This window comes from Diplotaxodon limnothrissa, linkage group LG3, assembly GCF_057381915.1.
Source record: "Diplotaxodon limnothrissa isolate DT_005_m linkage group LG3, D_limnothrissa_male_GT1.1, whole genome shotgun sequence".
Classification (NCBI taxonomy): Eukaryota; Metazoa; Chordata; class Actinopteri; order Cichliformes; family Cichlidae; genus Diplotaxodon; species Diplotaxodon limnothrissa.
In genome coordinates, this window is record NC_140598.1 from 56,507,716 (window position 1) to 56,521,262 (window position 13,547).

Consider the following 13,547-nt stretch of genomic DNA (forward strand, 5'->3'; position numbering starts at 1 on the left):
AGAGAGAAGGAGATTGAAGATCTAATAGTATAGCATAGATTTCTTTAATCGCCCCTCTCTTATGAACGTTTATATTAATAATTTTATCCAAAGAAGTTTCCTCAGGTAGTTCCGGAAATGAAGGAAATCGACTCTTTACAAAGTGACGAATTTGTAAATAGCGGAAAAAATGGTGCCGAGGAACATTAAACTGCTTCAGGAGCTGCGTGAATGAGGCAAAAATCCCATCTACAAAAAGGTCTTTGATATTTCTAAGGCCATTACTTTCCCATATTTTAAAGGCAGAGTCCATCATGGAGGGTGGGAACATATGGTTTGAGCAGATAGGTGCTTTAATTGACATTAAGTGTAACCCCAACCTTTTCCTACATTGCACCCAGATTCTGAGCGAGTCATACAACAAAGGGTTACGTTTATAGGTGTATAGTTCTAATGGGAGAGCTGAACTCAACAAAGCTGATAGGCAAATTTTGCCACAATTGGATGACTCAATTTGGAGCCAAGCTGGAGTCTCTGTAGTAACATTACTCATCCAGTACAGCATATTACGAATATTTGCTGCCCAATAATAAGACTGAAAGTTTGGCAAGGCTAATCCACCCATTGGCCTAGTCCTCTGCATGAAATCTTTACGAATTCGTGGACTTTTGCCATTCCAAATAAATGCAGAGATATGCTTATTCAGTGTTATAAAATACTTATTGGGTAAGTAGCATGGGATACATTGAAATAAGTAAAGGAACTTGGGAAGTATGTTCATTTTGATAGAATTGACGCGGCCAATTAATGACAGTGGTAAATTGTTCCACCTCTGAAGATCTGTCTCAGTATTTTTAAGCAGCGGGACAAAGTTTCTTTCATAAAGATCTTTGTATGAGTGGGTAACCTTAACCCCCAGATAGGTCACATACCCTGATTTAACGCTAAATTGAAAACCTGAAAATGAAATCTTTCTGGCTATAGAGTTGACACAGAGAAGTTCACTTTTATGCAGATTTAACTTGTAACCTGAAATATTACCAAAACATTCAAAAATGGCAAGAGCACGGGGAAGAGAGCATAAAGGCTCTGACATATACAGCAGGAGGTCGTCAGCATATAAGGATATTTTGTGCTCCTGGTCACCTCTGAAGATGCCCTTAATGCAACTGTCAGCTCGCAGTTTAATCGCCAGTGGTTCAATTGATAATGCAAAAAGAAGAGGGGATAAGGGACAACCTTGTCTCGTACCACGGAGAAGTGGGAAATAAGAAGAGAATAACGAATTTGTTCTAACACGTGCCATAGGTGAGGAGTAACTGAATCCATGAAATGAAATTAGGGCCAAATCCAAATTTATGCAGAGTATAAAACAGATAATCCCACTCCACCCGGTCAAATGCCTTCTCAGCATCGAGTAATAAGGCAATTTCAGGGGTTGTAGTTGACTTGGTGTGTAATATGTTCAAAAACCTGCGCAGGTTGAAAAAACCATGCCTACCCTTCACGAAACCTGTCTGATCTGGAGAAATTAACAATGGTAGATGTTGCTCTAGCCTGAGAGCAAGTGTTTTTGACAGTATTTTTAAATCTACATTTAAGAGTGATATAGGACGATATGATGAACACTCTAATGGATCTTTATAATTCAATTCAATCTTAATTGGCAGACTTCATGTCCATAAAAACAAGACAAAAAAAAAACAAAAAAACACACACACACACAACACTCCCCCCCCCCCCAACACAAGGTATACACCATTAAATATATATATGTATATAAATAAGTATCTAAAACATTTGTAAAAACATAAAACCATAATATACATAAAACACAATTACTTAAAATAAATCAATAAATACACAAACACTTTAACCAGTGCTTTCTGAGACTGGATGAGTAACGGGAACCACTCACTGTCGGATCTGTGAGTGCTAAAATTATACTGTTACTCGAACCATCCAGTCGTTCTCTAAAATTGAACATTAGCTTCCTTAAAAGTGCTTTAAAAGTCCAAACACCCACAGCTACAAACATCTGGCTGGCACTACCACTTCTAGGTATCCTGCAAAGGATTCTCATCGCATCATTATATGCAACATGCAGCTTCTGCATGCTACATTGTTTGTAGGATGACCACAAGGGGGCAGTATATAGCGGTGTGCAATATGCTTTAAACAAAGCCACTTTAACTGGAAGTGAACAAAAGCTGAATTTGCGTGCAATAGTATTTGCCTGCACATAGAGCTTACACCGTTGTCTGTATATGTCATCATCATCATTCATTTGCTCAGTAATAAAGTGACCGAGGTATTTCACCTTTTTATGAACTTCAAGAGTTTTTTTGCCAGTTTAAACAAAGGGAAATTTAGCTGTTTATCCTGCTTGGTTCTACATATCAAAACAGCACTTTTAGCAGCATTGTACTCAATGTCATATTGCACACCATATTCAGTACAGACATTAAGAAGATCCTGTAACCCAGCACTGCTTGGACTAAAAACAACCAGGTCATCTGCATACATAAGATGATTTATCAGTGCTTTACCTAATATACACCCAGTGTTACAGGCTCTCAGCTGTATGGACAAATCATCAACATACAAATTAAATAAAATTGGAGACAAAATCCCACCCCGTCTAACACCATTGCTGACACCAAAGGGGGCAGAAATACTGCTTCCCCATTTAACCTGCATGTTCTGATGAGCGTACCAGTAAGAGAGAATCCTCACGATGTACTGAGGAACTCCCCATCTCTTCATTTTATCAAAAAGTTTTCTGTGGTTCACTCGATCAAAAGCCTTAGAGGCATCAATGAAAGACATGAGGACAGATGAATTTTTAGCCCTGTACAAACTGACTATTTCCTTGAGTGCATATATGCACATGTCAGTGCCGTGCTTTGAAGCCAAACTGATTATCCAGAGAAGAGATGAACACACTAACTCTGTCAAACAGGATTCTTTCTAACACCTTAGATAAAATACTGGCTAGTGCAATCGGCCTGTAATTATCCAAGCAGCTCACTTTTGCAGCTTTGTCCTTCATAACTGGTACCAGTAAAATACACAGCATTGAGTCTGGTAATATGCCATGAATCATAAACCCAGTGAAACAGAGTGCTAAAAGAGGAGCTAGCCTTACACTAGCATGTTTTAAATGTTCTGCAGTGATGTGATCCAAACCAGAGGATTTATTATCAGACAACCTATGAATGGCTTCATATACTTCATGTGTCCTTACACTTATTGTGTCATTACTCATGTCAAGATTGTCCTCATATGGTTCACTTTTTATACAGTTAAACAACGCACTGTAATGCTGTCTCCATAATGCTGCAATGTTATCTGCCCCAGAAACACCTTCAACAGTTGATGGTAGAGATGGTTTACAGTTATTAAGAGCTTTCACCTCTTTCCAAAAATCTGCCGTATTATTACACAGCATTTTCCTGGCCAAAGAATCTGCTCTCAGCATTTGCTCATTTTTAGTTATAAAGCGAACAGCGTACTTATATCTGGCATTCGCACATTTTTTCTGTTCAAATTCTGGGCCTTGTTTAGGTCTTCCAGCCATGGCCCAACATTTATAAGCTATGCGAGCTTCATCATGGTACATGGATACATGTTCTTTCCAGCCAGGTCTGATGTTAGGTTTCTTATGCTTATATTGTTTATCAAGCAGTGTGCCACTTTTATACAGAGCAGTCACTATATCATCATACATGGAGCAGAGTAAATGTTTATGCACAGCATTCTTACAGTTGACATCTTTGCACAAAATAGCTTCTTTATTTATATGCATATTAATAATCATACGGTTCTTGGAGTGAGTGCACACACTCATGAAGTTTAGTAACTTCAGGTCACTGCAACAAGTCCAGGTACAGTTTACCGACGGATGGGTGCAGGACCTTGAAATGCACCGTGTAGAACGAAAGACCATCGTATGTATCATAAGTTTACCAGTCTCACAAATCGTCGTCATAAATACACATTCCTTAACCGTTTATTAATAGGACCTTTGAGCTCAACGGTAATTAATTAGTAGTGGAAATAATTTCTGGTTCATCACAGAAATGTAGCAGTGACAACAATACTGTATGCTGTAATCGTACTGGGCAATTAGTGATACAAAAAAACCTGTTTTATCCTGTGAATAAAAGTATATGTTTTTGTCAATGTACCATAATAACAGAAGCGAAACGCAATATTGTGTCAGGACAATTCACTATTTATGCACAATAAATAAAGGAGCATAGCGCCACAATTTCTGTTCAGCGCCAGACTTGCTTGTAACCTATATCACCAATTATGTTATGAAAATGACGTATTAACTACTAAAAAACACTGACCTTCGTGTAAATGCTTGGAGCAGACTAACCTGTGAGCTGGAGGGTTCTGGGACGTTATATTTGATCTTTGAATGGCTGCAATCCAGACCATCCGTCGCGTCTTTGTTACTTCGGAAACATGGCTCGAACAATTTCTCTTCAACGACGTAATCCGATAACAACCGATCTCTTTACCCGTCGGCTTCCCGTGGCTGTCATGCGACCGGCTATTGCAGTTAATAATACAACAGCTTCTTGACATTTTTGTGTTTCTTTTTATCGCTGTATAACTGATTTTAATTGAAAGCCTGCGTGCGCTAGTACCGCTTGCCACGAGTTCCCAGAATCCTTTGCGGTTCTACCCGTGAATGACGTCACATTTTCAATCTCTATATAATATGCATGTTAAATTTTATATTTGGGGTAAAATATCAAGTCTTTTCAAGTAAACCGGTTCAAGTCCAATTCAAGTCCCAAGTCATTGGTGTAAAAGTCCAAGTCAAGTCACAAGTCTTAGAACATTTTTTCAAGTCAAGTCTAAAGTCATAAAATTAATGACTCGAGTCTGACTCGAGTCCAAGTCATGTGACTCGAGTCCACACCTCTGGTTTAAAGCGTGGAAGTACTGACCTTACTTTGAGTTTGATTCCATAAAAAGTGACAAAAACATTAGCGTCCGTTGTGCGTGGGAAGAAAACTTATTTTTACAGCGAAAACAACCCCTAAACTTCCAAGTAAGCACCGAGTGCGCTACGACGTAATGGGAAACTCACAGAGAAACTCGCGGATTCTTCAACTGACCGCGGCACACCTGCACCAGGGTAAACCTCCGCCTACCGCAGTCCTGCTTTACAGGTGAAAATAGAGCAACAGGACCGCTGAGTCTTTGACTTTATTTATTTTCTGCTGTGTTTTACTGGCATCTATTTGAAAGAGTGAGTGTAAACACAAAAAATATTTTATTTCATGTGCTGGAATGTGCAGAAAATAGGTTTAAATGTTAAACTAATTTATTCAAGTCAGAGAATTTTGCATATAATTAAATTTTTGCTTGATGCATAAAGTTAAAAGATTAAAACTGATAAAACAAGTTAAAAAAAGAGACTTTTTCATTTGATTACATTTTGTATGATGGATTATGTAGAAAAAGTAGAATTGGGCTGAAAGATCTATCGCTTTATCACCTCTTCAGGTTGTAAATCGTGTTTTAAAAAAGTAACTAAGTAATTAATTACTTTTGAAAATAAGTAATCAGTAAAGTAATGGGATTACTTTTTTGGGGAAGTGATCAGTAATTAGTTACTGATTACTTTTTTCAAGTAACTTGACCAACACTGTTAACGACATCAGGTGAACTAGAGGGGCAACAATGAGACAACCTCCACAACAGGAATGCTTTTGCATTTGATTAGGGTCAGTGTCACAAGAGCTAGCATGAGGCAATACCTGGACCCTACAGAGGTTGCACAGGTAGTTCAACTCATCCAGGGTGGCACATCAATATGTGCCACTGTCTCCCAGCACAGAGCATGGAGTAGATTTCAGGAGACAGGTAGTTTCTCTAGGAGAGAATTGATACCATTGATTGCTCCCCATGCTTGCCCGACCTAAATCAAAAGAACACCTCTGGGACATTATGTTTCTGCCCATCCAGCAGAAACATAATGGTTGCAGGTTGCATCTCAGGAGCTTGTCCAGGAGCTCAGTGATGCCCTGGTCCAGACCTGGAACCATCCATCGTCTCATTTGGAGCCATACAAGCACATGAGGGTCATACAAACGTCTGAGTACCATTTGGAGTTGGAGTGCAATGAAATTTCAGCCAAATGGACTCGCCTGCCGCATCATTATTTGACGTTGATTTTCAGAGTCTCTTTGATTTCTTCCCTCTGTAGTTGATCATTTTCATTTCCATCAAACGAGGTGGAATCCTTTCATCCCTAACACATTATCCAGTCCAAATCAGTGTAGCTATCCAGCAGGTTTCCCCACATAGATCTCATGTGTTTTCAAAGTGTTCCTGTGCATTTTTTGAGCAGTATATTTATAAATTTGAAACAGTTTGGTCCTGTCTATTCTGACTGAGGTGTGTATATAGTGATTCTTACTGAACTATTAGTTTGTAGTACTGCTTTGCATGCCAAAAAATTACTTATTTAATATTTTGTACATCCATGAGGGGGTTCTGACCTCAAGCTTTGAAACAACTGGTGTAATAAATGACCCCTAATAATAACAACAGTTTAATCCCTAACTTTGGAAGCTGCCTTTAGTAAAACCATCTCACTTTCCTCCATTTGTCAAAGCCCAGTTCAGTGCTGTCTTATTTCAAATTACACTTCATATTTCCTGTTTTAAGTACATATCTATATACTGAGACTCTCATGTTTTATATATTTGCACATTTGCATTTTTTTTAACTTCTGTTCAGACTCCCAGAAGGATTTTTTGCTGAGAACCATTACTATTCAGCCTGGTTCTAATAAAGTCTTAAACGCTGTTATAATAAAACTGCATAATGCACTCGGCTCTCAAGATCTTCAGTAATTTATGCCACTTTCTACTGGCCTCCGATGGCTTTTCTGTGGCTCATTACAAGGAGGGCACGGCAGCGATGGAGGGAGATGAATTGTCCCTGTTGGGCAGTTGTCTAACTAACAGAGTGGGAATGTTCACTCAATCTGCTCTACTTTGTTTTACTCCAGCTTACAGCCCGACTGAACTTGCTGGAGGAGCATCCCTGCTTTGCAGACAATAGTCAAGTCTTCTCTCCGGAGGAGTCGGCCTCTTACGCTCCTCCGAGTCTGACCAGCCACATCCCGGCTTTTAATGCTATTCTGAGCAGCTCCGACCAGTACCTGGGACAGCTCCCGAGCAAAGAAGACCCAGAGGACGGCACAAATTCATACAGCCCGTTTGCTGAAATTGGGAGCAGATCGAATGTGCTGGAGGAACCTGTGGAGAGCCTTAACTATCAGAAGGAGCCTGCTATCTCTTTCGGAGAGATTGTAGACATAAGAGTTTTGATGAAGGTAAGAATTTAACAAGTCTAAATTTTTGCTCGCGATAAGATCAGGAGATAAGATTAAAATGGATATTCTATGCTGTGCACATGTGACAAGGTGCGTTATAACAGCGAGGAAATAATCCTCCATCATTTCTTTTTTAAAGTCTCTCCACTCAGAGGCTGCCTTCAAACGCGAGATAAAAAAGGTTCTAAGCTGATTTGTTTAAAATGATTTTCACAGTCAAATCGCTGCCTTTTTCTCCAGAGACCCTGCTTTGTTTTGGAATCCGGCCTTATTAATATATTTATTTACTGTCATGACTAAGTGTACTGAATTATCACCTTAAAGGACGAGGAGGCTGGTGCGAAAGAATCTGCAGAAGACGGAGACAAAGCAACGTTGACCTCAGGGAGCAATTTTGAAAGGACTATCACAGTCGTCAAGGGCAACTCCAGCCTGGGTTTGTGCTCATTTCTTTACAATCGTTAATTTGTTTTTTTTTATTTGTTTTCTTCTCATTTTCCACAGAAGTGTTAATGAGGTTTCAGGATTGAAAGGTGCATTTGGCCTTTACTTTTATCTCCTGTTTTCTAAATCCAGTTTTATGGAAAAATGATAGAAGCAATTTTTGACTGTTTTCCACTCAGAAAGTCTAATCCCATCGCCATACTCATTATTTGCATTTCAAAACCTGCCCAAGGGGCTGCTACTGGCTCCAAGAATATTAAGTATGAACTTCTAAAACAAATAGGTGTTATGAAGTTACAGTTTAAAATCTTCAATTCCTCAATGAAAATCGTCTCTTATTTTGCTCGTTTGTGCTCTTTCAAGGTTTTTATTGGGTGGAGAATATTCGGCATATTTTGCTCTCAATTTGCAGCTTACTTAGACCGAATTCATTCTTAAATAGAGCACACTAATCGTATTTTTAAACAGTTTGTAAATGAACTCTCACACATCAAGCTGTTGCAAAAGGGAGTTTAAAATGTAGTCGAAGGCTTTAGCCGGAGTGTCTCCCATCTGGATAAAAAGAATGATGGACAGTATGTGCAGATGAAGACGAGCCTCCAGAGATATTATGTCACACTCCATTGAGACAGATGTGAAAATTAAATTTATCAACATGTTGACAGTTTCTAGAATGAATGGATTTTCTTGTAGAAGAGAATCAAAAATATAGTCTAACTGTGTTCCTGAGGTAACTAAATGTTGGGATATTTTCTCTCACTGATGTTTTACAGAGCCAAGAGTAGGCACAGTATAAAAACACAAAGTGTAAAAATGGCTCAGAGTGTGCCAAGAAAATATCCCCACACCATTAAACCACAAAAAAGGCCGATACCAGGCAACATGCATCCATGCTTTCGTGTTCTTTATACTAAACTGTGACCCTACCATCCGAATGAGACTCCTTGGTGAGCTGGCGTGAACTGTAGCCTCCGTTTCCTTTTGTTAGCTAACAGGAGTGGCAGCTAATGGTGTGGTCTTCTGCCTCAAGGTCCGATGTGCTGTTGGTCTTGGTTATGATGAGTGGTAGTTTGAGTTACTGTTGCCTTTAGCTCAAAGCCATCTGGCCATTCTCCTCTGACCTCTGACATCAACAAGGCGTTTTCTTTGGATATTTTCCCTTGTTAAAGCTAGTTGTGTGGGAAAATCCCAGCAGATCAACAGTTTCTGAAATACTCAAGTCACTTAAATCACTTAAATCAAACAGTTGCTCATCTTCTTCAAAGGGATGACAGTGAGCGCCTTGAAAGACGGTTTGGGGATGTTGATCCGCAGCATAATCCACGGAGGATCCATTAGCCGGGATGGACGTCTCGGGGTTGGCGATCTCATCCTGGCTATCAACGGAGAGCCCACTGCCAACCTGACCAACGCCCAGGCCCGCGCCATGCTCAGGAGGCACTCTCTCATTGGGCCAGATATGGGGTAAAGGCTATAATCTATATACACGTTTATGCGAAACAATAGCATGCATTATGATTTCAATGAGACCATTATTGTGGCCAAAAATAACAGATTGCGGTTTGCAGTAATTCATTTGACTTAAATGTGAAGCTTATGCCTGTATCATTTTAAATTCAAGCGGTTAGTTTTCATTTAGCCCATATGCACATAATTAGTAATGTCTGGCATTACCGAGTGCATGAAATGATTATTAGCTCCTCTCAGCTATTTCTATGTAAGCCGCGTGGTAGAGTCCGTTTAAATGAGCCTATAAATGCAGAATACAGCAGGCTCAGTAGTTACTGACAGATTATTTTTTTAAAGAAATGAGCACTACTAAAGTTACACTGTTGGCCTGAAACCCTGCCCTGTGAAGGACTTGCCTTACAGGTAAATCGAATGTTGTATTTGACAAGTTCTGCTTGCTGAACTAAACTTGGCAGTTTGTTAGCTTCGGTGCATAAAAAAGCCAACTCTTCACATTCTAGATCTGCTTGTGCACCCGAGGACGATCTGTGCCCATTTTATGTGTGAGTATGACTAACTTCCATGCTGGTGGTCTTTCTGCAACAACAACAACAACAACAAACTCTCTTTCTTTCCATCTGCTGCCGACCTTCATGACAGTCTATTAGAGTTTTCTCCAGACAGTTACTTACAGCAGAGTGCCAAAGCAACAGCGAAATATGACTATAGCTGCTAAAGATGCTGTTTTTAATGTCTGTCAGATACACAGAGTAGCATTTAAATAATAATACTGTGAAGCTGCGCACCAGCTTTAACAAATGTTTGAATTTTTATTCCTGTGACAACAGATCTGGATAAATCTTGATTGACTACCACTTTTTTTTTAGCACCTAACCTGCTGTACGTCTTCTTCTTGCTTCCATTGTGACTAACATGTTTAAACACCATAACGCACTGTTTTTCCTGTTTTTCCCTCCACTCATCATTCCTTTATAAGCTCTGCCACGTCTCTCACCGCCTGTTGTGATGTTCTTAATGAACTGACTCATCCGTTTCATTATTTCATTCATTTTCCTCTGTCTGCATGCCATGTATTTTTAAAAAAAAACACACACACAAATCAAAATCAACCCATCTGCTGAAGATCTGTTAGCTTCACTCAGATGTGCTAATGCGCCCCCGAGAATCAGCCTCACTCTGAATTGTTGTGAAACGTCAGTTTGTCAGCTTTCTTTTGTTTCATTTCCTAAAGGGAGTTTGTTTGTGTTAATAATAGAGCCATCAAATTTGTTCCACGTCGGTCACGCAGTAGGTGATGCAGGACTTCGAAAGCGTCTCAACCTCGTCACAGGGAAGTTTTTTGCAAATAGACTGAGGTCAGTTTTGCTGCAGTCTCGTTCGTGAAGTAAAATCTGATGCAGGGACAACGGCTTCTAAATGTAAATGAGCAGGTTTAAAAGTAGCTGTTTTGTTTAATGAAAAGGTGGCGGCGGGGGGTAGCTGTAAGGATTTGGTTCCAGTTTGCACTTGACTGCGTGTTCTCCTCTATTTTTGTTAAATTACTTTGTGCTTTTGCAATGAATGGGGGCATAATTGCCAATAACGGTGAGTAATAGGGTTTATAAATATGGAGGCCAGGTTGTTGTGTAGTTTGTGAATATCCACTCATTCATGTGTGTGTGTGCTTATGTTTATGTGTGTGGTGGGGGGGGGTTCAGCATTACGTATGTCCCAGCTGAGTATCTGGAGGAGTACAAGGCCAGCCTGGAGCAGCCTAAAGACGACATCTTCACTGACGCAGCTCCAGTGGCAGCTCCAGCGCTGAAGTACGTCCCCCTGCCACAGTGATACTTGTTATGCAATTTGCAGGCAAACCTAAAGGTGAACAGACAAATGTTTATATGCGGAGCCTCTTTTCTATTTTTAGAGAAATTCCCAACCTCCCCGAGCGCGAAGACGGAGAAGGAGAAGAAAGCGCATCTTATAACATCTGGAACCAACCGAGGAAGTGTGTGAACACAGACATGTGTACCTGACCTTTTGATTCAATTTTGTACACGTATCAAATGTCACAAGGTTTAAAGTGAAAACTCTTGCAATCCCTTATTGGTACCTTCCTCAGAGTGGAGCTTTTCCGAGAGCCGGGCAAGTCCCTGGGGATCAGTATCGTCGGTGGCCGAGGGATGGGCAGCCGGCTGAGCTCTGGAGAGGTGATGCGGGGCATTTTTATCAAGCACATCCTGGAGGACAGTCCTGCTGGACAGAACGGGACTCTGAAGACTGGGGATCGAATTGTAGAGGTAAAGGGACTTTTTGTGTCACAGAACAATCGATGTAATTTATTCGTTTGGACTAAAGTGCTCAAATGTTTGAAATAAATGGCTAGAATTTTTTTTTTTTATGCTTCCTTCAGGTGGACGGAGTAAACCTAAGAGATGCTAGTCATGAGGAGGCAGTGGAGGCCATACGGAGGGCAGGGAACCCTGTCTCCTTCCTGGTCCAGAGTATTATCCAGAGGCCCAGGGTAAGTCTGTATATTAGCGTCTGCTTCCCAGTAACTACCTCGTAATGTAAAGGTCACAATATCCTCACTCTGCAGCTTCTTTTTTGTTACCTCGTGTAAAACTTTTGTGTTTCAGCACAGGCCGTTTAGGGCACTTTCAAAAAGCTAACAGGTACCGTATACGACCCCTTTATTGTCCTGGGTTGTCTGTACATTGAAAGTAAATGTGAACTCTTTTATGGAGCGACAGCAAACCCTGCCTGGCATATTAAATGTATTAGCGTGTTTTAACCTTTAAGAGCAGCGCTGAAACAGTGTATCAACAACACCGTTTGTTGCTTGAAAGTGCCCTCAGGCCTTTAAAGCATGACTAAATCGTTTCCTGCTGAGGCTGCTACTGGCGTGGCTCCCTGCTTTCATCACCTTTCACACATTAGGAGATAGTCCCTCATGCTTTCCTAAACATTCTGGTTACTCATTAAGCATACAACAAACCATAATCTTATGTAAAACAGGGGAAGGACACGAGGAGGTCAAGAATGATATTAAAGCTGCTATGATCAGTGTTTTTGGAACAATGGCATAAGGGCCATTGACCGAACCTGACTTTGCAGTTCCCCTGAGCTCTGCGTGGATTTGTAGCATCATTTGATTTATTCTTTTGGTTTTCCAAACAGTAACTGTAGTATTTTGGGTAAGAGGTTCTCGGCCTTGTTGTCTTATTATTTTTGATATGTTTTTTAGCAGTTAGCTCGACAGTACTAAAGTTATTATCTAAAAAGTTAACACTGTTTAGAATAAACCTTTTAGCTTTTAGTTGCTAAAAGCTAGCTAACTGTCATGGTTGTTAGCTAAAGAAATACTGAAATACAGTGTGCACTTGATACTAGCATGAGCTAGGCTAACAAAAACATTAGCAGGCTAATTCAGTAGCCTGCTAATATTTAATTGTTTAATGTTTAATTAGTGGCTGATTGTAACTTCAAAACAATACAATAAAAAAGAGACACGTAATTAGTTACCTTTTAACTATATGTCTTATTTGGTCAAAGTTACAGTACTGTGCAAAAGTCTTGAGCTTTTTTTATTAAAGACTTAAAAAACTGACCTTCAGAATCTTCAGACTTTTTTTACGTGTTAAGCGACTTAACTTTGACCTATGAATTATTCAAATTAAAGACAAAGTAAGTAAAGGAAAGAACTGATGTTGTATCTACACGTGACAGACAACCTAGCAAATACAAATATAAATTCTTTATACTTTACACACGTTGTTACAAGCAGTCTGTCACAAAAACATACATTTTTAACAAAAAATGCTAAAAGCGTCTTTTGATACCCAACGAGATATTAACTGAAAGCTTGGCATATCTCAGCGTGTTGTGCAGTTTGTCCATTTTTTAGGAAACTTGAAAAGTGAAGAACTAAAGAAATACAAGGACAAAGCTACCTGTGTCTGAAAGTGTCTGAAAGTCAGCTTTTAAGAAGTAGGAAAAAATTAGGAAAAAACCTGAGAGATGCATCTGACCATTCACTTGATCCATCTACTGTTCACTGATGCCTCATCAGAAATGGTGTCAGTAGACGGGTGGCTGTCAATAATTCAAGGGAAACTGGGAGAAAAGACTGAGTGTAATGCCAAATTACACAATCAGTGGCAACAGCGCAAATTTGAAGTTCTCAGTACAAATCATCTTAAATAAATAAATGGAGGAGGTCAAGAGAGAAGGACAACAGTATCTACAGGCATCTGTAAAACACACAGTGGAGACTCTGTCATGGCTTCGGGATAAATTTCAGTCA

General features: G+C 39.8%; 1 protein-coding gene across 3 annotated transcripts in view; it reads left to right on the forward strand.

Annotated features, from left to right (window-relative positions):
- Positions 1-13,547, forward strand: part of mpdz (multiple PDZ domain crumbs cell polarity complex component) — a 54,993-nt gene that overhangs the window by 23,267 nt on the left and 18,179 nt on the right. For all 3 annotated transcript variants that reach the window (XM_085349621.1, XM_085349620.1, XM_085349619.1), the window contains exons 20-27: positions 7,022-7,348; positions 7,673-7,784; positions 9,058-9,256; positions 9,763-9,804; positions 10,960-11,067; positions 11,169-11,249; positions 11,364-11,541; positions 11,655-11,765. In XM_085349621.1, coding sequence (XP_085205747.1) covers positions 7,022-7,348; positions 7,673-7,784; positions 9,058-9,256; positions 9,763-9,804; positions 10,960-11,067; positions 11,169-11,249; positions 11,364-11,541; positions 11,655-11,765 — 1,158 coding nt within the window. The remainder of the gene's footprint in view (positions 1-7,021; positions 7,349-7,672; positions 7,785-9,057; positions 9,257-9,762; positions 9,805-10,959; positions 11,068-11,168; positions 11,250-11,363; positions 11,542-11,654; positions 11,766-13,547) is intronic.